Source organism: Apostichopus japonicus, chromosome 19, assembly GCF_037975245.1.
Source record: "Apostichopus japonicus isolate 1M-3 chromosome 19, ASM3797524v1, whole genome shotgun sequence".
Lineage (NCBI taxonomy): Eukaryota > Metazoa > Echinodermata > Holothuroidea > Aspidochirotida > Stichopodidae > Apostichopus > Apostichopus japonicus.
This window is the reverse complement of record NC_092579.1, coordinates 18353546-18378349: the sequence shown is the minus strand read 5'-3', so window position 1 is coordinate 18378349 and position 24804 is coordinate 18353546. Positions and strand designations below refer to the sequence as shown.

Here is a 24804-nt window from a genome sequence, read left to right as displayed (position 1 = left end):
ACCCCTTTCCCCAGGGTTTGTTCTGCATGCTTAATATCCTAAGGTCTTCCTTTTTAATAACTCTCCGTTGGAATTATTATCCCAGGCTAATTTATTTTATTAGATCATAGCATTTATTTGATCATAGCATAGATCATAGCATTTATTAGTTCATTTTTCATGCTCGTGCCATGCTTCACTTGCAGCAGATGATTTAAGACAGGTTGTACTTATGGGTAAAACCTAATCAAGTGTTGTACTTATGGGAATAACCTAACCAGGGGTTGTACTTATGGGAATAACCTAACCAGGGGTTGTACCAGACTGGGTTGTACTTATGAAAATAATCTAATCAGGGGTTGTACTTATGGATAAAACCTAATCAAGGGTTGTACTTATGGGTAAAACCTAATCAAGGATTGTACTAATGGAAATTTCTAATCAGTGGTTGTACTTATGGAAATAACCTAATCAGGGATTGTACTTATGGGAATAACCCAATCAAGGGTTGTACTTATGCGAATAACCTTATCAGGGGTTGTACTTATGGGCATAACCTAATCAAGGGTTGCTCTTATGGGTATAACCTAATCAGGGGTTGAACTTATGAGAATAACCTAATCTGGGGTTGTACTTATGGGAATAATCCAATCAAGGGTTGTACTTATGGAAATAACCTAATCAGGGGTTGTACTTATGGGTTTAACCCAATCAAGGGTTTTAATGGAAATAACCTAATCAGGGGTTGTACTTATGGGTATAACCCATGTTGTGGTCATCCCAAAACAAACTTGTTGGGTAACCTGCCATTTAGCCGTGGTGCAATCAAAACCCATCACAATTGGTTATAAATTTGTTTATTGCTATTCAGGAAAGTTGTCAGTGGTAAACTTTTGTCCATGGCAACAAGCCTCTGTGCTCAGATAAAGCTAATAAAACTGTAATTTTTATCTTCACACACAAGGTCTCTGTAAAACATATCAATTTCTTCACAGCTGTAAGATTACCTTACTTTCTGTCTCAATGCCAAATCTACCAGACTTCCAAAATGGACATTATTTAGTAACTTTTTATGCAGCTTTTACTCCTTCTACAGTTGTAAATTTTGTGTCACATATGCAGCATAATGACCAAAGCTTGAATTTTTATTGGGCAGTCGGTCAGCTGACACAGAAAGGTCGCAATTTCGGACAAAAAATGATTTTTTTTTTATTATGCAGTTTTTACTGCACCATAATGACTTCACTCTTAGTAATTATGTGGCAATGTGTACATTTACATTCTTATGGCATTCCATAGTCCCAAAGATACCAAAGTAATCATCGCAATGCGAACAGGTTCTCCCCGCCCCCCCCCCCAAAGAATGATTACCTACAATAACAACAGCATATATGGATATCACCTACAATTAGTACCCCAGCAGACTAAACACTAGTAAAGAGTGATTTTAATATGATTATTAAAAACCATCTAGTCATCGTACTTACTTGCAAATTGCTTTCCTGTGTGTATTTCTGTAGCTAACATCACCTGCAACAGAGAGAGAAAGAAAAAACAAATAAAACAAATTTAGAAAAAAAATCCAAACAAAACATGAAAACTGAAAAAAAAATAAGGGTGGGGGGAGGGGGGGGGTGATAGTGACTGCTTGAAAGAGCTTAGAGAGATAATCACTTGGATACCTGACATAGCGATTCTAAGGAAGTTTAATGCCATTCCCTCTGATCCTGTAATGATATTAAAGCTATAAGGACAGACAGACTAATCACAGACAAACGATTACTTCCTCTGTTTAATGGCCTAACCTCCCTCCACCAATGTCAGAAAAACAAAACTTGCCACCATGCAACCTCAGAAAAACATCCATAAACAGCAAAACATGTTTCGCATCTTTGGGGGAATTGAAGTAATAAACATAATTTTCTGTGCTGCATAGCTGCAGCACCATACGGCATGAGTCGTCGTTTTTCAGGAAACAGTTTTATTGACATGAATTGTGTAATAGCTAAATTCAGCATACAGAGCGTACACGGTAAAGCGCAACATTTTTACATGAAACAGTTATCTGAATTAAATGACATGAAGCAGGGCTAGTATTAGCCCAGTCTAGCCAAGCTGACAAACCAATGTTTTTTCAGTTGATTGTTTTTATGTTAAAAATATTTAAAATAATATATATATATTTTTTTAAATTTTACTCAATATATAGAGTTGCTTTACGTATGTATTGTGGTTACGTACTCTAGTCGGGAGGTACGGCATTGTATGTTATGACATACTGATCCCACACCTGTGTGCACAGCATACTGTACTGTACTGTACGTGTATACAAACAGTACAGCTGTATGTATACAGTACTGAGATAACGTCATACATAATATAATCAGTTGATGTACTGTAAATCAACCTCTTATCAATACCCCACATGGGTGTCCTGTACATCTACAGGGAGTAGTAATAATAAATACCCACAGCTCTTCATCCCCACCGATCCACAAACGAATCATTAAATAACTCGGATGAAACTGTATCTCGCTAAATTGCTAAATGTACATATGTACTGTACAAAAAGACAACATTCATAATTATATAATACTATATATAATACTTAATAATTATATAATACTTATATATAATACTAATTATAATATATATAATAGGTGGATGTGCATTACATACTCTCCCACCCACACACATGTATTATTGTACAGTGGGTACCGTAGATACCTGCACAGTGACTTCAGAGATTGCAATAACATTAATGTAAACACACAGCATTCTATTAAACCGAAACTCTAAACCTTTCAATTCATAGTTACCATGTAAACATACTGTTTATTGTTTTGTTTTTATTTGGGAGAGGAGGAGGGGGTGAGGAGTAGGTGTATTAGGAGGATGGGTTTCCCCCTATTTTAGTTTTATGGTCGTATACAACTCCAGCACATGACGTAACATGTACAGTATTTTTGCATTGCCCACGCCCACGCACATATTATTATTATTATTAATCGATCCATTGTTTTTCTCTCTCTCTCCCTTAGAGAGAGATAACTTCCTCATTTCCTATAGTTTTCCCATTTCCTGAATAGCAATCCATCAGGTTGTTGTAAACAAGTTTATTCTGTTTTGGAATAGAAAAAGGTCCAGCACAGCCTGCACAGGTCACTCAGAAATACTATACTGTAAACTTAAAATCTACATAAAGTTGTATATCACTATTAACAGCAACTACACTCTTTGAAGCAATGGATACAATTACGGAAGGGAGATGGCCACACTCACATACAGACAATTGCCAGATGCTAGAGCGAGGTTAATACGGTAATGCATACAGTAGGTTATATGAGGTGAGGGAGTACGCGCTGTGAATATACTGTACAGTACCACTGTACAGTAGGAGGACATGTTAGTGAAGCACTTTTTGGTAAACTTGTGCCAAATGTACTTCAGCACACTCTCATGAGTCATCAAAGACACTTTATTCTGTTCAAAATTGGCAATTGCGAGACAAGTAAAGTAGTAAACAGCTCTACTTTCTGTCTTCCCACCTTGCCAGCCAGCCAGCCAACACTCCTCTCATTCAACTATGCACTCTTCATGTTTTGGACTTCAAAACAAATATTTCCCAGAAATTGTGAAATATGAGAAAAATGTCACTGATGTGTGTCAATCTGCCCTTTGGAGATTTGGTTTTTCGGTTTAGATGTTTTCATAATGTTTGAGGGGATCCACAGAGAGCTTTTCAGGGAAGTCCGAGAATTGTATATATTGTACAGTACTGTACATACAGTAGCATGTACAGAGCATGATCATTACAGTATTTCCTGAGGATAGATTGCTGCATGTTGTGTTGTACCGTACTGTACATGAATAATATAAACTGTACTGATGGTGAAATGAATGAATGCACTGTAATGCATACATGCGCATTAATGTATCTTATCAAAGCATAAATAAGTTAATAGCACATGAATAATGAAAGCTGCCCCCTCATTCAGCTACGTAGTTCAGTTTCATTTCCTATGGAACGTTTCTATGCAGTGAGTTATGTTGTTCTTTTATGTATTTATTTTTTTTTACAATTAATTGGTCCTATGTACACTTGTACAGTATCAGCATCTATTCTTAATAGTTATAAAATAAATTAACTATATAGCTTAATATATTAAATGGAAAGCCCTTCTTGAACTTGAGGAACTTAAAGGAAATTACATTTATATACTGTATTTTCCCTCAATGTTTGTTTGTGCAAGTTTATAATCTCCAACTGGGAAACACACGCACAGACTGTAAATCCTATGTAATGTCAATCTTTTCAACACAGCAAATTTCTGGACTAAATAAGTGGGGTTGTGGGTAAAAATTTGTTTTCTCGAGTGATCACCTTCAATTTCTGCCATCAACAACTTGGGAGGTACAGTGTCATAAATTCAGCCCAGGTTACTTTCACTTTGCAGTAATTAGAGACGATATTAATGAAACTATTGATGACAACAATTTAGAGATTTATGTCTGACTGAAGATAAACAAACAGGACATTGATAAACATATTGTAGGGAAACTGACAAAACATCCTTGATATTCAGAAAGGTTCAAAAGGGCAATTTACAACAACACCCTTGCTTGTTGAAAGGTCGCCATCTGTGTGTGTTTGCTTCCCAATGGAGTCTTAAGCATGTTTAAAGACAGCACTATAATATTGCTGCAGATAGCTAGCCCTATGTACAGTACCTTACAGTAAGAATGATTTCCAGGAAGGGTTTTAAACTTTAAAATTTTTCCCAGACCATTTGAGCAAATAAAATGTGTGTTTTGAACTTTAAGTCGAGGGGTTTCCCTTCCCTTTTGGGCAAAGATTTAACATTCACAGGTATGGTAATGGGCATGAAAATGATGTTAAAATGCAATAGATCTGATTGAAATCAGAGGGTTGCAGTACTTTACAATACCGTTACTACTTAACAATTAGCCTGACAATGCTCGAATTGGCGACAACTTGCCCATCTTAACCGGACGTTCCCATAAGATATGGAAAAGAGGACAGAGTCCAAGGAAATAAATCTGGACGTACAGTATGGTAACCCATATTCATTGAGCCTGACTGTTTTTTTACAAAACAAAATTAGTACCCTGGGCAGATAATGCCGATGGTTATCAAACAATCTCACTTACCTCTGAGTAGGAGCCTTCTCCGAGAAGTTTACCGAATCTGAAATCGCTTCTCTGCTTTTTCTTAATGATAGTTTGCTGAGGGCCCCGGGGCGGGCTATATACGTGCGGACTGTCGTTTTGAATTGAATTACTCTGTAGTCTATTGCTGTCTATGTCTGGACTGGACCCTGATTTCACAGGGACTGATTTTGTGGGCTGAGGGACAGCCATGACTCTCTCCTCCCCTGGGTCAGGGATCCTTTTGTCTAAACTGTTCTCTGGCGGATGGAACCCTATCTGTTGCTGTTTCAGAGATGATAAGACTGTGACTGGTTTCTTACTGGAAGGATGACCACTGCCTGCCTGAGCATCCTTTGACTGCAAAAACATTCAGAAATGACAAACAAAATCATAATTTTAAAAACAAAATGTTTTATATACATACATGTACTAATCCATGTTTTTTTTCTTTTTTTTTCCTGTTTCTAATGGAACCAGTATCCCTATATATATTGGAAGTTTCAATGAAGATTTACCAGATATTGCAATTTAAACTTGACTCGAGGCAGGGGGGGGGGGGAGGAATGACGAGTCCGAAGGCATTATTGCAAGTCAAAGAGGTACAGTAACTGCACTGTACCTAAAAAACCAGACCTTGCTGCATAGTGGCAATTAATGAACCACCCCGCCCCCCCACCCCCATTTCTTTCTTTTTGTTTTTATTTTGCCTCACCCTTCACTTAAAAATCCAGGTAATTGATATACAGTAGCAAACCAACCATGATGCATTTCTTGTTATAATGTACTATGTGTACTGTATTATTCCCATATATGTTAGGTTGGACATTTGACCATACAGCAACACAGTACAGTACTACAGAAGAGTATGAAAGTCTGTATGTACAGTACAGTAACATACAGTAAGATAACCATTAGATTGACCACTGTCCAATTTAACAAAATTTACTTCAAGCTATACAGTTACAGTAGCTAAAGACTCATTTCTTTGTGCATGTTGTTTTGATTGCGATTAAATTGTTTTGTTAAGTGCCTAGAGCAGCTACTTCTTGTTTCTGATTTGGCGCTATATAAATTGATTCTATTATTATTTGTTATTATTTTTATTATTATTTGTTATTATTTATTATTATTATTTGTGATTATTATTTATTATTATTATAATCATCAGAGTACCTGTTGTCATATAGTTGAACAGTATTCTGGAAGATTCCTACAATAACCAAACAGGGTTAAACTTTGACCCAAATTCTGCTGTGTATATAGTACTGTATCTGCCTTATCAAACCACAGTTACTTTACAATATATGGCATGAATGCTCCTTTGACCCTGGTGGTAACCAAAAATAATATTGTAGGATGACACAAGGATAAAGTAACAGGTTTGAACTTTGTCATCTTCCTGTGAAAAATGCTTATCATCTTTTTTCATTGGCGTTGGAAGGGGAAGAAAGAGAGGAGGGAATGAGGGGAGGGGATGAGAGGGGAGGGGAGGTGATGAGAGGGGAAGAAGGATAACAACTTGATGATCAAATGCTGCAATGCATCCTGCTGGTGAGAAAACACAAGAAACAATTTTTTATCATCTCCTTTAGTCGTATTTCACAGTGTGTATTTAAAATTGCAATACTTTAGGTTTGCGTATCAATACAGTTTCAACCCATTGTTGCTCACCGACAGAACCCAGCAATTATACTGTTGTTATTTTTTTTCTTTTTCGTGTTTGGTTTCCTTAGAAACCTTTGGAGTTGCTTTCCAAATTATCTAGATTTATCTAGAATTATCAGAAAAGAAAGCAAACTCTCAAATATTTCAGTTTTGGAATGTCTTCCACTTGTTTTGTAACATGAGAAAACACCAAGATCATCATAGGTTAACACACCCACAAGTAGGTATTAAAGCTATCCTGCATGGCATACTTTTCTTTTCATCATCCCTTTAGAAACCATAAGTGGTGTTCAACACATTAGCCATCTTTGCAGTCTGAACATGTCAGGGAAAAGCATGATTTAAACAGAGAAACATAACAGGACAAAAGACTGATTAAGCTGCCATGGAATTGAAATTATTTAATCATATTGAAGTTAAAAATTCAAAATGACCATAAATGTTCTTGGAACCTCCACTTGGATGTACAGTATGTATTTCTACAGACCAATAGTAAGAAGGAACGGCTTTTTGAATCGACTGAAACGTTGGTAACCTGCCCAGAATATGTCGTATATATATAGAACTTTGCATAAATAGCTCTCTGTTAAATAATGTACTCAGCTACCAGGAGGAGACCTTTCAGCAGTTGTTTTGATTTTGTGAAGCTGCGTTGGTGATTCTTAAATTACAGTACGAGTGCCCTCTAGACCAAACTCAACAACTTTCTCTGGGGCCTCTTATTACAATGTGAAAACATTTTGCTACAATTTTCATGTGATACTGTAACGTAAGATTCACTATATCTTGGGGACTATTTATAATTAAGTAAGTGTTTATCTACATACATGTGGAAGGTAAAATTACTGCAGGTAGAGTAAACAGTGTTGGGATTGCTGACATGGTAAAACACTTCCTTACGGTATACGCTTTTCTGTACATGCGTACAATAAACAAACTTTGCCAAATAAACAAATTTTGGCAAGCGTTAGATATGTACACATACTGTGCATACATAAATTTGCATACGTATGTCAGAAACAGAGGTTGGATCGACTCAAAGAAATTGAGCAACCTACATACACATGTGATACTGTACATAAATGCTCAGTACATCATGTAATAATGTAACATACGGTACACAAAGAACTGACACAAAAAAACTGTACAACAAAACGTGGATCAACCAGACCTCTTTAATCCACAGATGGGATAATCTAGATCTGAAATTCATAAATTCATCTCTTAACTAGTCAACTTAAAGTCAAGCATGAATTTTTGCGGAAAATTTTTCCAGTACTAAGTAAGGAAATTCACATGATTCAACAAATCGTGTACTATGTACAAATACAATACAAACACAAAAACAACTTAAAGGGTAGGAAACCTTACAAGATTTTTTTCTGGTTTTACTTCTTTTATCACAACCACTGCCAAGGAATGGAACAAACAATTAATAACACAATAACCAAACGAGCTTAATCCAATAAACACTGAAATATCAGGGGGAAAAAAAACAAAAAGTGATTTTTGCAAACCTTTTTCCGGAAGCTCCACCTTTTGAAGCACACTGTTGACAACATGTTAGTCCTCATTTCTGGGGTAAATTGCAAGTAATTAAACAAAAACGTTGACTCTCCAGGTTACTAATTAAACACACTTTAAAACAATGCCCAAACACAAACAATGCAAGCAACTTTACGATTCAAGATGAAACAAAAATTGAACCGCTCGTCCGTCAGACAAATAAACGTCTGCTAAAAACAATATGAACTGCGTAAAGCTTCCAAGGAAATCTGTTCCTTTTTTTTTTGTCCTCTCTCTATTTTATTTTTTGATGAGAGGGGTTAAATTCAGAAGAGGGTCAACAAGATAAGAAGGACATTCATGATGGATTTCTAGAGCTGATAAATCGTGGAATAAAGATCCATTAAACCGCTGGAAATGTCAAAGACATACATTCATTGCTTCCTTCATCACAATCGCTACAGACTAACTGTCTCCAATAAAATCATGTATCAGATGCCAAAAGGAACCTTCCCTCTGTTCCCTGCTATAAACATTTCCTGTTTGTCTCTTTCTATGACTAAAAAATCAATTACGTCAAAGCAGTTGTAAACAACAGCACAAGCAAAACTCTTCCCCGTGGCCTGCTTCGGTGGTAGAGCCAAGGATGGCCAAGTCGTCGTCGATACTATAATTGAGAAATGGGTTGGTTGCATTAAGAACCAAGATTAAATTGTTCTAGTTAATTTGCAAGACCAGGGTTACTCCTTGCTATATATCTCTCTCTCTCTCTCTGGTACACGAAACCCAAGTTACATCAATACCAAAGCAATTGGAAATTGAAACAGCTGAATCACACCACTGGCCAGCCACACAGACTTCGTCATCATCACAGACCACAAATGAAATAACAGAGAAAAACAACAGTAAACAAATTCCAGGGCTTGAGTGTCCTTTACCCAAAAGGGTCATGTCAAGTCTCCCAGTGTTGTATTGCAATAGCAAGGTCACAAACAACTCAGGAATAGCACTGCTTGGATTCAACCATTTTATCTAATTCAGTGAATTTTTTTTACTCTACAAAAAAACCTCACCGTACCTTAGAAAAGGAGACGTCTCTATTCTCTGTGGAAGTGACGACCACTGACATCTGTCTTATCTACGGCAATGAGGATATTTTAAAGTGATCAGAGCAGAAATTAGTAGATAGGCAAACAAAGAATAAAAGTATCCCTTCCCCCGTCTTGAGAGTGGACTAGCCCAATCACAGTGACGGTTGTTTTCAAAGGCTGATGATTGTCTGTGTGCAGAGCAACAACAGCTGTATGGGCATGGGATTATTGAGTTAGCAAGGCTCAGGTTGAAAACAACCTCAGTATGATTGATTATGCAGATGCTCTGAAAAACAACTTCCATTTCTTAAAACTAAATCAATAAAAAGAAAGAAAAAAAAAAGAGAGAGTAAGAGTGAGAGAGAAAGAGAAAATTGGACAAGCAAGTAAACAACATTTTAAGATGTTCACCTAAATATCTCTAAGTATTCTAAAAAAAGCAAATTTTGCAAGTCCTGTTTACTTTCCAGAAAGATGTAAGCTCATTCAAGAAGAAATTGTGCAGATCACTCACTTTCTTCTTTGGTTGGAAAAAAGATGATTTGAGTTGATTTTTCGTCTCCTGGTATTCTCATCAGTGGGTGGATGGAGGTACAGGCTAGACAGTTAATGTCTTTCTCAAGACCAAACATTGACACGGAATAAATGTCAAAGGTTATTTTATTATTCTCCTTCTTTTTTCCCCCCCTTTTTTTTCTTTTTTTATCAAGTGAACAGATTTTCCACACTTTATTAGCCTGCAGTTTATGATGTAAAATTAAGTGACTTCCAAGTACAGAAGGGTACATGATAACATTACTTCTGTAAAAACATGGTATTCAGAACACCACATTGGGCCTTGTCAGAAACTAAATAGTAGGTTAAATTCTTTCTCACAAAATGATGGAAGTAACATCTATCAGCCAGCTATTGGCCAGTGTTTAATTATGTGGTATTTACATGGAAAGTAATACTGCTTCTCTGGTAAGGAATTTAAGAAATTGGAACAGCTTTTTGCATTTAATAGATAAGTGTTACTTGAGTAAGTTCCCTACTGACTATTCTAACCAAAATATGACACAGACCAAGTATTCTTTTAAAAAAAAATTACAAAAGGTTACAAAGCAATTAACTTACTATTAATTCCATTCAGTTCTCAATATTTCATTGTCCAGTGCCATTTTTATATTGCATAAAAAACAAAGCGAAAACGAGAAATATAACAATTTTCAATTTTACTTTGTTTTAAATGTAAGATCTCTACTATCCCATCTAATGAACTCAATTTATGTGGGATTTAGGGATCAAAATGAGCATAAATCACCATAAAGAAAACTCTACCAACATCAAAATGCTATTCCAAGATAAAGTATGAGATGATCAAATCCAATTTAGGTGAAATCTAGTTAAATTCATTACAAACAATGATTCCTTATAAATAGTGCTATTCTTCTTTAGGTGAGGTTTAATTTTTAGGAAAATATAACTTCAATCTTTGCTTGAAAAGGTTGAATTCATACTAATGAATGCAAATTGTGACCTTCGTTTTGGGTTCAAACCCTGTAATATGACAATATTTTTAATATTCCTTGACTCAATATCGAACCTTGACCTGATGAAGACTGACAGGTGGGGGTATACTGTACAATACCTAGTAACAAATTAGCTGTATGACAAATGGTGAAATGTGCATATTTATAAACTTCTGTGGGGTTGAGATAGGGGGGGAGGTCAGGGGTATGGGTAGGGGAGGGGACACATTTCAGTGATGTACACCAGCTACATGAGTGAGTCCAGTTCTAAATTCCCCATTGGATATATAGTAACAGAATCAATGTGCAGCAGTAAGAGATTCACATTTAAAGAAAGCTGTACAGTACAACAAACTGACCCAAGATACACACAATTGATATTGTTGATATATATACTATGAAGAACTGCGTGAACAAGCTTCATGACGTATCAACCAGGAAATGGATGTTGATGCATTTATTTCCTCCTTTCTTCTCCTTCTTCAGAGAGAGAAAGAGAGGGAAGAGGAAATATCAGACTTAACAGTCTGGCGTAAACAACTCTTCTCTGATAAAATTGGAGCCAGGAAAGCAAATATGCTTTGATACTAACTCAAAACTTATCTGCTCCATCCTTCCTTCCTTCATCATCAATTATTTGCCATGTGCAGTATGTGAATCCTAACTGATAAGAAACCCTCCTCTAATTCTACACATCACATAACTTCCCCTCAGAACAAGAGTTTTGAAAGATGTATGATTCTCGTTCCTAGTCACCAAAAACGATCAGGAAGATTTGCAGACCTGAAATATTCATTAAAAAATCTTGTATTGAATATGCTATGTTTTTGGGACGTAGATAACCTTCCAGAACTCCCCCCCCCCCCCGCCTCCCGGCCAAACTCCAGTATTCTTGCCATTTCATCTATCATATTTCAAATAACCATGATGACTATACGATTTCACAATCATCTCCAGCATACATGAATGTAAACAGATCTTTGTTTATGTGTACCACGATTATGCTCCGAGCAGACGTACGAACGTCGTGTATTAAAGTTACAAATGCCGCAAAAGCCCAGGCCTCTGCGCGAGATCATACTTTGGCTGCATGCCAAGATGAAAGTTCCCAGGGAAGCAAAACATCGAGATGGCAACTTTACGGAAAAGGCGTTCATTGACCAAACTCATCACAGTAAGGTACTCTGCTAAATAATTTGCTAGCATTAGGCCATACTGCTGTATGCAAGACTCCCTCAGAAGGAGCAAAATTTGTGAGGGAAGTAGTGTTTTTCTATTTTTGCATCTTATTCCGTCTTTTTTTGTGACATCATCATTAGTAGAATGCTAGAGAGGTTATAGAGAGGTTACCAAAACAAGTGAGTTTGCATGTCTTAAAGGTGGAAAAGCTAGAAAACAAGAACTCAAACAGATCTACGAATTATCTGAGAGACTGACTAAACAGTAAATGTGAGGGGGCCACTTAAAGAAGTAACTTTCTCCATGCTTCAAGTCGAGAACCTGGAAGTTTCCAAATATATATTCAAAAAAAAATTGCTACAAGAATTCTGTAATTTAACAAGTGCATAGGGAGTGTAATTAAACGATTGCAACTTTATAATTTTATCTACTGTAAGGTTAAGGATGTGTATAGCAAACTTTGATATAAAAGTTCCACCTGAATTAATGCTAAAGCTTTCCTGTTGCTTGTGCTTCTTTCCATTTTAATTTTATTATGTTATTATGATGTAATTTATCATTATCAGTCGGTCCGTAAATAAGATTCACACTCTACGGTTCTTCTTCAATTTTTCTCTCGGCCAAACATATGAAGCCGCTTGTACAACTGATAAACATTGCAACAAATTCTTAAAAGGAGACACAAACCCAACTATCGCAATTGGTCTACAATATGGGATGAATCCAACTGTCATGAAAAACTTCCATAAACAGAGCTAAGCAAAATTATATTCTGTATTTGGGAGATATCATAGGTTTTAATGTTCCTTCACACACATGACAGAAGACTTGATCAAGTCTTTTCTTAAAGGCATTGAAGACTCGCCCCAAAGAGCGTGCCGCCCTCTGAAAAAGTTAACTTTCCATTGCTTGCAAGTGAAGTTTTTCTCTTGTGCTACAAAATGCAGTAATGAAACGTGATACCTTGTTATGTTTAGCTGGACCTGAGGTGTCCATCGCTGTATCGTGTGTACACTGTGTTGTGGGTATTGACCGCAGCTGTATGTACTGACTGTTCACTAGTGTATACTGTAATTACCGACGGTAGCAAGATGTATGTCTATTTTCTGGGGATCGATGGTGGTGTCTTACACTTCTGTTACACCTCATTCGAAACTAGGTCAGATTACCGGCACTAGACGTTTCTTTTTGCGCGAGTCTTCACACCCTTTAAAATGATTTTACGAGTCTTTCAAAGAGAGAGTAAACTGTTTCAGATCCTAGCACAGCACTATGCCATATCACCGGTTTTACAGACTGAAACAGGATACACTGTACATATCTCCTCTCAGAAACAGCAAATAGTTTTCTTAATAGCAGTTTGCATGAATTAATTTGCTCATCACATCCTTGGGTGGAAAAAACAACTGTATAGTGATATACCTGCAAATATCTAATAAGTGAAGGTCATCCATTTTCTTGGAATAAAATGAAAGAGAGACCCCCCCAACCCCCCACTATTAAGACAGATTTTATTTCACAAAGATATCAATTGTTGCTGGTCTGTTCAAGTACAGAAAGAAATTTGTGTACAAAACTCCCAAGTTAACATCCTGTTGTTTTCAGAACAAAATTCTTCATTACAGGATGTTTTCTTCATGATCGGTAAATTAATCCCACTTGGCATCCTTCTTCTTCTTGTTCTTTTTTGTTTTATGAAGTCACAAAACAAGGTCACAGGACAGGATAGGGACAAGATGGTGGAAATGAGTTGGTTGAAAGTGAAAGGAGCTATAAATAACAGCAAGAGACCCCTTACAGTTACAACACAGCCTCCATCATTACGTACACTCAATCTCGACATTCTGAAACAATCTTCCTGTTTTTAAGGTAAAGAGAATCAAAACTTGAAATGAATAGCAGCCGGGCTAGTTGTTGTACAAAAACAATCCCAAAAAACATTTCATCAGAGACATGCGCAGCAAACTGCCTTTTACCTCAGTTAGGCTCAGTATGTAATAAAAAGTTAAAAATGTAAATGGAACCTTAGATGACTCACTTAGTCTCAGTATAAGTCAGTCATGGATTCAACTGGACTCAAGGGTTCCTTCGAAGAAAAGCCTTTTTTCCTTCGAAACCGGCTCACTCTGCTGAGAGACATTTAATGGTATCACAGTAGGCATGGTGATTACATATCTGCACTGTACTATTGGTACTGTATCACCTGGGCAGCATATCTTTAAGTATGTACAGAAATTAATGAATGATTATGACAATGATGATGACATAAATACAGTATACTGTATGTGCTTGATTTATGTTGTGATATTGATAACCAAAACAATGACAGAGATAGGTCGGAATTTCGCATAATTTGGCTTGGGCTCTTTTCGAGTGGGTAAAGAGTAAATTATATTCAAGATTGTGTGATTGATTAACTACACAAAAGCACCAAAAACCATAGTAGAGTTAAAGATCAGTTACAGTAGTTTCTGTTTATAAATTATGGAATGTATATGAATATAAAGGCTGTAATATACTAAAACCTCACATCAGACAGAAGTCTTCAGGAATGTGTCCATAAACCAAAATAGAAAACAGGCTTTAGTGACAGTGCACAGTCTAAGATTTCAAGTTTTTTTGATAGCAAAAGTTAAGTTTGCACGAATATGGACCATCAACTATCAAGTCTGGAGTGCATCCAGTTATCATAAAGTTAACAAGGTATTCAGACCTTGTCTTCTATTGACCTCGTATTACCTTTGACCTACACACACACACACACACACGCACACACACACATACACACACACAAACAGGAGATTGCAAACATTTGAAGAAAGAATATTTTATGTTTGAACACTGTTGAAATTGTTATTTCCCAATGTACTCATTTATTGATCAACTTACTGTAGATTGTCACTGACCAAGACAAGACACCTTTCTAAATATCTTTTGTTAAAAGGATTGTCTGGTGGCCCAAAGAAGTTACCTTAAAAAATAGTAAATAATTTTCCAAACATGTTGTCAAAGTATGAGAACGCTAATATTGCGTTTGACAGAGAAACGATTTTTTAATCGTTAAGGATAGACATTTCAAATATGATTTGAACAGTACAATACGTGACGTCAGCTCTGCCATAGCAGATTGCGTCATAACCCACCCTCCGCACAGTACCTATACGGTAATCACAACAAAAACCGCGTTTGTATACAGATAAATTTCTTCCTTAATTTCCGGTGAAATTTCTTAGAAATTAGATATGTTTTCAAAAACTCCTTAAGCCGCCATGTACTAGATCGGTGGTTCCGTGGTCTTTGTGTAACACAAGGTAAATTTTAACAGCAGACTCTTCGTTGTTTAGGCTTTACATCGCGCTATCCAGCTCCAATGCGAAGAATGTTCGCATGTAGGCTATACTCAAACGTTGAAAATCGGACAGTTCTGCGAAGCCTAAGCTTCTCAGTGCTACATTCTGCTCTGACAACAATTCCGATAAATTTCTTCCATAATTTCCGGTGAAATTTTTTATAAATTAGATATGATTTAAAAAACTCCTTAAGCCGCCATATACGTAGTAGATCAGTGGTTTCGTGTTCTTTCTGTAACACAAGATAAGTTTTAACAGCACACTCTTCGTTGTTTATACATCGCGCTATCCAGCTCCAGCGCGAAGAATGTTAGCGCGTATAGGCTACTCTAACGTTTACAATCGGACAGTTCTGCGAAGCCTTAGTTAGCTTCTCCGTGCTACATTCTGCTCTGAAAACGATTCCGCCAAGTTTCATCTTTCGGTGTAACAAATACTTTTCAAGTTTCCTTTAACTGTTAATTTGATCCGTGAATTTTATTTCAGCGATTTTGAAGAACAGTTTATGAACTGTGGTTTGAGTGTGAGTGTATTATGTGCAACGCTATACAAGTACACCATCTGGGCATCGTAGGATATACGTTCGCGAGTATGTACGTTATATTAGGCAATCCAATGTGCATACACGTGAGAGTGTATTTGTTGCGGAAATGGGAGTGCTATCTTCAAGTCGCCTGTTTTGCCTATCTGCAAGCACTACGTCAATCACCATATTGAAGCGTTCGAACAAACGGTACTTTTGGTGAGAAACTGGTGAATTTGAAAACCAGATTTCTACAAGAAGAAAACGTCGAATGGGGACAATTTTTACATGGTTAGAAAGAGAAAAATAATAACTACAAGGACAATGTATCAAAATCTTCCACTGGACAATTCCTTTAAGTCACCCAGGGCTACTGTTCATGTATTTATGTACTGGGGATGGACAAAAAAACAAAAGCAACCCTAAATGCTGCACAATTCCAACAACATCCTTTCCTGAATGTCACAAATTGACAGCCATGATCCTTTTCCATGAAAAATATAAAGTAATAAATACTGTAAAGTGATATGAGCATTGGCTGCCTGTCCGCAGTCTGTATGCCACGGAAACCACACAGAAGCTCAACAGTCACTTTTGATGTAAAATAAACAAAAATATGTACAACAGTAAGTGCAGTAACTCAGTGAACATCCTCAAATTTAAGTAGCTTTTTACATCTAAATGTCACAAAAGGGCAGCATTCGTCAGCTAGTAGAGAAATGTCAAATGGATAATTTCATGTTGTCATTGTTATTTTTTAAATGGTACAGGTTGCTTCCTACCAGGACTGATGAATTTAGAACTACATATATCGGTGCTCCTATAGCTCTGTATATTATTGCCGAGCATAAAAAGAAGATGATACATTCAGTAGTATATACAGGGTAAACACCCAGTTGGGACAATTTTTTCCTATACTGTAGTGTCATGTCCCGCTTCAGAGCACTCGTATTGTCAGTACGAGCAGTATGAATTTCATGTTTCTATCAGATCAAGGTTAGGAACTGCTTGTACTGTCAATACCAGTGCTTCGAGAGCATGATATTGTAGTACAGTTTAGAGAGGTATTAGCATTAACAAAAATGTCTCAACTGGCTGGGGTAAAACATGTAAGTTTATGAATACGAATTCTGCACATTTAATAATAATAATAGTAATAACAATCAGGCGGTTATTTCTGCCCCGCTTAAGCGACCACGAATGTGGGAGAAGCCCGCTGGTACAAACTACAAACTTGTAACATTTTGATGGTATAATTGGTTGCATAGCGTTGCTGTTTATAACTGCCTCATTCATACTGTATTCGATTTTAAGATGCATAAGTGGACAAAAAGTCTTGGGCATCCAGATTTACATCTTGAAACAAACATCAGGACCACACTGTATATATGTACAATTGTACATATGTGAAGCCCCAATAGAACTGTTAGTGTTGGCTAAACAGTTAATATACATTATGTATTGTTCAGTACATACTTTTTGTAAAAACTGAGCAAACATCCTGTAGGGAAAGGTCGACACAATTCTCAGAAAAGAAATTAACAATATTTAAATCAATACTGTACAGTTAGCATTAGCTTTAATACTTTAGTTGTTTGTTAACTTACAGGAGAAGCAAACCCAAAGATCTCATCTTTATTTAAATTGAGTTCTTATATTATTAATATTGATTGTTATTATCTACAATGATCATGTAATGAATATGTGTAAAAGCAGGTGAAAGAAAATAGGGAACTAAATAGACAGTAAGTCAAAACGATAGAAGAGCACAAGTCCCAAAAGTGGTGGCGCAAGTCATCAACATACCAGCTATACACCTACAGTAATAATGTATGAACCTACAATAAACAATACCATTTCATGTACTACTTACTGTACAATGCATGTTGTGCTAAAACATGATTAATATAATGGAGCAAATCGATGGCAATGTTTTCATTTTTAAATCCCAGAAACCAAATGTGTGGTCAGTCGTAGCAAGCTAGGCTAGAGTTGGCTTATTGCTAACGGAATTCCAAAGTTTTGAAAGGTGAAGTTGTGGAACAGTGGTAAGGGATTTTCTCTGACATGAACTAGTTTCTTGATTCTGTTCCAAAGTAATGAAGGAATAATATAGTGATCAAATTCCACGTACAGTACTGTAGCACTTTCAATGACTTTGTCTCTTTGTTTATTTCATGACTTGATCGGTATTAGGACTTAACTTAAATTATAAACTCATTCATTCTACATAATGATGTAAGTACTGCATACTATTCCATACTGCAGTGTAACAGAACAGTACACACACTGTATGTACCGTATAAACACACCATTGTTATGTATACTTTTACTACACACTGTAAAATGTTGACTATACTATTTCAAGACTTCATCAGTGTTATCACTTAACTGTTAAACAGCATTCATTCTACATTATAATGTAATAAGAACTGCATACTATTATTCCATACTGCAATGTAACAAAACAGTACACATGCTACATGTACGGTATTAATACTATGTTGTTGTGAACACTTACTACACACTGTAAAATGTTTGATAATAACTTTCCTATTTCAAGACTTCATCTGTTGCCTCTTACAGTATAAGATGAGATGGGACAACCGATAATTGAAAAGTTCCTTCGTAAATAATCTATGACCGATCATTTTAATACCTTACTTCCGCCAACGATCACGATGGCCATGTAAAGTATAGGTTACAGCCATGCTAGGAAGCTTCGGCATTCATTTAACGTCTCATATATCAGCAATTTAACAACTTTTAACAAAGAGCGTTCGAAAAAGGGAATCATGCAAATTGCACACAAGTTTGTTTTAAATGCTTTAATCAGGGAAATACAAACTACTACTTGGACCATGTACAGTACTGTAGCAAAGCTTTGTGCACAGGTCTGGGAATAGTTTATTGCTCAAATTTTGTGTAGCCGTTTTGAAGTTTCTCAAAATAAAATTGGTCCTGTGTAAAAAGTAAAAAAAAAAATGCTATGCACTTGTGTAGCAGCTTGACTAGTTTTTTGTTGCATTTTTCGATGCGATAATGGATAAATTATTCCGTTGGGCAGTACTGTACAGTATGCTGTTATGTGAGAGACATTGTGGTGAAAGGGTTGATGTCCAATTAAATGGTGATCATGATTCTGGACCTGAATCAAACAAGTCAACCATGATATCTGCTTCAAATTAACTTGATCAATAAAAATACCGTAATAAATCCAACTAAATTTTTCATGTTCAAGTATTTGTAAACTAAAAGCAACAGTGTCTGTTTTCAAATGCATGGTAAGGCATCCCCCCTGAGAGAGATGCAGTACATTCTATAGACAAAGACACAAAGGGAAACGAAAACTCAGTCACCAGTAAAAAGACTTACTACATTGCTTTCTTGATAAGGCAATAAATTACAATTTTTTTCTTTTTTTTTGGGGGGGGGGAGGGTTTGTTTGTTTGTGTGTTGAGTTTATTGTATCTACTATTTACTAAAAAAACAACTTATTGTTGGTTGCACACTTGCTACAAATTTTGTTGTTAAAGAACACAATATATACTAACTCTTCTCAAATGATGTATGCAAAGTTTGTTTTTCACTTTGACATTAAGTCCCAAATCAAAATGTGGATGTCTAATGATTGTCAGCGTAGGCGAACCTTCAAGGTGAACATATTTTTGTCTGCAATTCTAGAGGTACATGATATTGATGTTGACCCCCATGCAGGTCATCAAGTGGTCAGTATCTTGCAATATGTTTTCTAAGGTAAGAAGCATGAGGTCTCAATGTTTGGTGAGTGCCATGTTCCAAGTATGATGGTCAAATGCCCATGTTTCTGTACAAATGCATTCTCCAAAACAGGTTACCTTAAAAACACACATGTGCTTCCTGTTACACATTTAGGTACAAGTGCCGCAAGTTCCTTGCCACCTTACGCACATAAGCTTTCCCACCTGGCAATCTTTCTGCCTAGGGGTAATGCTGGGATGTGCTATTACTGTGTACATCCCAACAGTGCTGTTACAAAGTGAAGGTATAGATTTAACAGTCTACTGACAGATTCTTAATGGCACAAAATACAGTAGCATCACAACAGCAAAATTTCTGTTGCATATTCAAACTTCTTTTGCATATTCAAACATTTTGATATTCCAAGTCATCAGTACTAACTGTAATACTATCAAGATTCTTCCACAAAAAATCAACTCTGCACTTAATGATTTAAGTAAATAGTAAATACTGTACTGTACCTCTTTGGTACAGTAGTGCAACATTGTCCATCTCAATGCACCACATTCTGTAGAACTTTGCAATTGTGGCTAGGCTTACTTCTAACATACCCAAATAATGGTAGGATAGTATTCTTTATCAAAAAGAGAGGTAGAGGATGTTTTTCTTCCGGAAATGAAAACAGAATACTGTAGGTGGTTGCCAACAGTATAACAGAGCTGAATACGACAGTCTTTTCAACTTGACGTAGATTTAACTAACTGTTCTAATTATCCAAACTACTGTACTGTAATCATCTAGCTTTAAGACTAACTGTTAATTTGTTTTGTTTATCATTCCATCAGATCTAGTTTAAGGTTTCTTAACCTCCAATATTAAAGGTTAAAGAGCTGTACATAGAAACAATAAAGTAGGATTCAATGTGTGTTGTTTTGTTGGTGATTTTGTTGCCTTCTTTTGTCTTATTTTTCTCTCCGTTTTTTGCATCAAACTTTACCTGAACTGAGATTACAGAAGACTTAATTTATGTCTGTTTAGTAGATTCAGACACAAACATATTTAAATGAAACATAAAATATACAAGAAAAAGTATGAACCTTGCATCCTGGAACTAAAGTATTGGTTTGGAATTCAAGGAACCCATACAACTGTTTTGTTGACTTGGTAGAAACATGTTTTAGGAAAGCTCTTGTTCCTATTGTCTATAGTCTGCTACGATACAATAAAGAGTCATACATTGCATATGATGCCATATGTACCCTGTATCTTTCACGATATAAGCAACAAGGAGTTGTTGACCGTAAACAACTCCTTAAAAATACTATAAATTAGATGAATAGGACAAAAAAGGGGTTAACCATGGCAAAGGATAACAGGTTTTTTAATTGGGAGGCAAATCCAACTCACATAATTCATTATCCTAAACTCACTACTGTACTTGCTGGCATTTATTCTACAAACTATGTGGGCTATGAAACATATCTGGACACTATCAGACAGGAACCTGAAACACAGCATTACACTACATACAAATTGTGCTAAAGCTACACTCCAACAGAGGACCAGCAGATAAATAACATTGCAGGTTCACTTCAAGTGACCAGTGCTCAGACTATGTATATCCTTCAGCTGTTAACCTCAAATAACCTTTGACCTGCACAGAAACAACAGTCTGTCCTTGTACTCACCAAGGTGGAACTACAGTAGTAGTACTGTACATTGTTTACAATGAGTATGAAGTTTAACCTGCTTTACCCTTAAAACTGAGGAACTGAAGATTTACAAGGATTTGACCTTCAATGACCTTTGAGCTGCACAGAAAACAACAGTCCTTGTACTCACCAAGGTGGATATCTACTGTAGTACTGTGCTGTACAGTGTACGCAAAGAGTATGAAGTTTAACCTGCTTTACCCTTAAAACTGAGAAACTATTTAATTTACAAGGACTTGACCTTAAATGACCTTTGAGCTGCACAGAAAGCAAGTGAGTTCATGTTAACTTTTTACAGTAGGGGGATCTGCATGTTCATGATCCATGATATATTTACAATGTTTCTGACTTTTGACCTCTTGACACCATAGACATGCTTTATAGGAGGGCACCCTTTCAACAAGGGATGTACATACTGTACAGTACATGTACACATTTTTAACAAAAATAGCAAACAGCGAGTCCAATCTGCAATATGAGTCAACGGTCAAAGTTTAAGCCACGAGGTGGGTGTTGGGGGGACAACCATTTTCTGTGATAGAAACTCATTACTGAAAGAAACTGCACATGTTTGCCAAATGGTGATGTATCTTTTGGAATCATTTTAAGACAAACGATCAATCTGCCTTCATTCCCCATCACAATTTTGTGAAATTTTACATCTGTAGCAGTCTTTTTGCACCACAAAGAGTGGATCTGTGTTGGACCTGTCTCAGCAGGTGCAAACAGTGCAAAGACAGCATCACAGGTTAAATATAGGTGCCTTCATCCCCTTTCTATTGGCATTCATTAATTCATTAATGAATCTATACCGGACTATACTTACCCGTCTTACTTTGAAAATGCCATATTCTGAGCATGATGGCCCATTACAGATATATCTGAGATTTGATCAAGTATTGCAGTTGTTTGAAAGGCTGTAAGTAGAAGCTTTACACTACAGTTGGTGTCTTGGTGATCATAATCTGTACTGTATGCCATAAGCAGTTTCTGTGACCACATTTACAGTACCAAAGCATTATGGCAGATATTAGATTTGAACCAGCTTTATTAAAAAGCAGCCTTGGTCTAACTTATGTTAAGTTAGGAGTGTCTGTGGTAACAGGCCAAATTTGGCATAGCTACTGCAGTTCTATTCTAGCTTAGTATAGTAATATGGTGTAGGCTTGGCCTAGACTTGAGTAAGCTTAGGCTAGAGTTCGATTAGGCATAACTTGGGTACAGCTGCATATGCTTACCACTAGTGCACTACCAATTAAGGAGGCCCTATTGGCGATTGCTTGTTGTTAGTTACAGGAACATTCTGGGAACCCCAATTTGGAGCATAAGCTACTTATGGAAAGGTATGGGGAAGGACCAACTGATGCATAACAAGTTAATCGCCAATCCTTGGGTCTAGTACTAGGAGTTGGGATCAGCCTAGAATAGAGCAGGCCTAACTTTGGTCTAATGTCAGCCGATAGTAGTTAGTACTTCGACAGTTAAAATAAGCATACAAGCACACATGTAACTGACCATTTGAACGTCTTCTCTCCCACGCGCAATAACCAAAGTCACAAATTCAATGAAAATCACGAAAGTTGTAGAAAAGTCGAATTACACCGGTTATTCTGGGGCAGTCATACTCATCATATTTCGTGCCGGGCTCAGTCATATGTGTGCAGTATGTGATACTCGGCATATCCTAACGCTGCTAGACTGCAGGCCTATACCTTCGTTTGTTTTGAGACGAAAGAGGAAAACATTTTTTGGGAAAAGGATAAAAGGAATAGCGTCCTCGTTTTCAGTCTCGCTTCAACAGCCCCCACCCAATCCGCACTTTTCAGACGAAATGCAATTCACACAAACAGAACGCTTTCAAAATCTTGGTTTTGTGATCTCAGGCATGTGCGGCGGTCATGGGGGTGGGGGGGCGGGGGGGGGGGGGCGCGGGGGTGGGGCATGCTGCCCCAATAATCTAATTGGGGGATGTAGTATCTAATATCCCCCACAATATTTGGTGGCATAGTTTTTTTTGTGGCTATAAGAGCATATTTTATTATGATATCGCTAGTAATTTCAAAATAGAAAATGCTTAGATGCAACTTACAAGGCCTGAGAAGTGCCATTTCCAGCGATCTGGGAGGCATTTTCGGCCAAAATGTTCTTTTACGCTTCGTGCCAACTCATGGTGTTACCACGCTTAGATAGTTTGCCTACAAGCTTCGCCCCTCCCTTGGCAAATTCCTCGCTACGCGCATGTCTAACCGTGACACAATTTGTTACTAAATATCACCAAAAAACGACACAAACTTTCACCGAGAGTAGTTTATACTATTTTTCGAAATGAATTAGCTAGACGGACCATGGGCGCAGATCCTGGTGGGGACAGCGGGACGCGTCCCACCAACTTTTTCAGTGGTGGGGACATGATATACCGTGTCCCCACCAATTTGTCTTGACCAAACGCTGCATTGCAAATTTCCCTGTATTGAACTTTGGCGCAGTTTGATCCAGCATTGTGCAAATGACATGCAGCAGTTCTCATTTTATTACATTTATCCACAGTTATTAAATTTTGGAAGGAAATCGCATTTGCGGAAGTTTATAATTGTTTTCTGGGAGAGGACCCAGACCCATCGTATACAAAAGTCTACTTGGATTATTTGTCCCCTGATTTTTTTTTTCTGCAGACGCTCATGTGTTTCCCCCAACTTAAATTTCTAAGCCATTAGATCTCAAATTTAAGGAGGTTTTGGAGCATTATTGGGTCTGGGAAGTGTTATTTCCGGCGATCTGGGAGGTATATTTGCCCAAAAAATTCTTGTACGCTTCGCGCGAACCAATGGCCGCGCTCCGCTTAGATAGTATCAGAGAACAGATACGCGTCCCCATCTTTATTCCAAGACTGATCTGCGCCCATGAGACGGACCGCATCCGTAATGAATTTTGGTATATATACACAATATCACGAAGCGCACACAATTTTTAGTTGTTACGCGTGCACCCAAGCAGATGCCCCCCCCCCCCCAATATTTGAAACAAATCGCCGCCCCTGACCTCGGTAATATTTGACGCTTTCTTAATTAGAATGAATAGCTAAGAATATGAAAGAAATGATAGGCCTAGTACCAAAACTTATTAACACGTTTAACGATTCGGGTCTGATGTTGGACTACATGGCAAAGCTCCATAAGTGAGGAGTCGGATAGGAAGGAAGAAGATGGTGAGGTTAATGGTAGACAATATAGGTTTCTTTTTTGATTAAAACAATATGTAAAAAAAATCCACAAAAAGTTAAGCTTATTTTCAAGATGGAGGGAGGTGAGGGTTGGTGGAGGGGAGGTTGTTGATATGCTTAAAATATAATGGAATTAGGCTACACGTAGTACGTCACCTTGTTCTGTTTAACAAATA

At 37.0% G+C, this 24804-nt stretch overlaps 1 protein-coding gene across 2 annotated transcripts in view; it reads right to left on the bottom strand.

The window, feature by feature from the left end:
* The window catches only part of LOC139959355 (3-phosphoinositide-dependent protein kinase 1-like), a 42619-nt gene extending 19533 nt beyond the window's left edge, over positions 1-23086 (bottom strand). The window contains exons 1-3 of one of the 2 annotated variants that reach the window (XM_071956865.1): positions 22924-23086; positions 5152-5508; positions 1467-1509 (exon numbers count right to left, since the gene is read on the bottom strand). In XM_071956865.1, the coding sequence (XP_071812966.1) occupies positions 1467-1509; positions 5152-5508; positions 22924-22926 (403 nt within the window). In that variant the 5' untranslated portion in view covers positions 22927-23086. Of the gene's footprint in view, positions 1-1466; positions 1510-5151; positions 5509-8333; positions 9298-22923 lie in introns of those variants that run through there. The other variant, XM_071956863.1, reaches the window with a different exon arrangement.
* Between the last annotated feature and the right edge of the window lie 1718 nt (positions 23087-24804).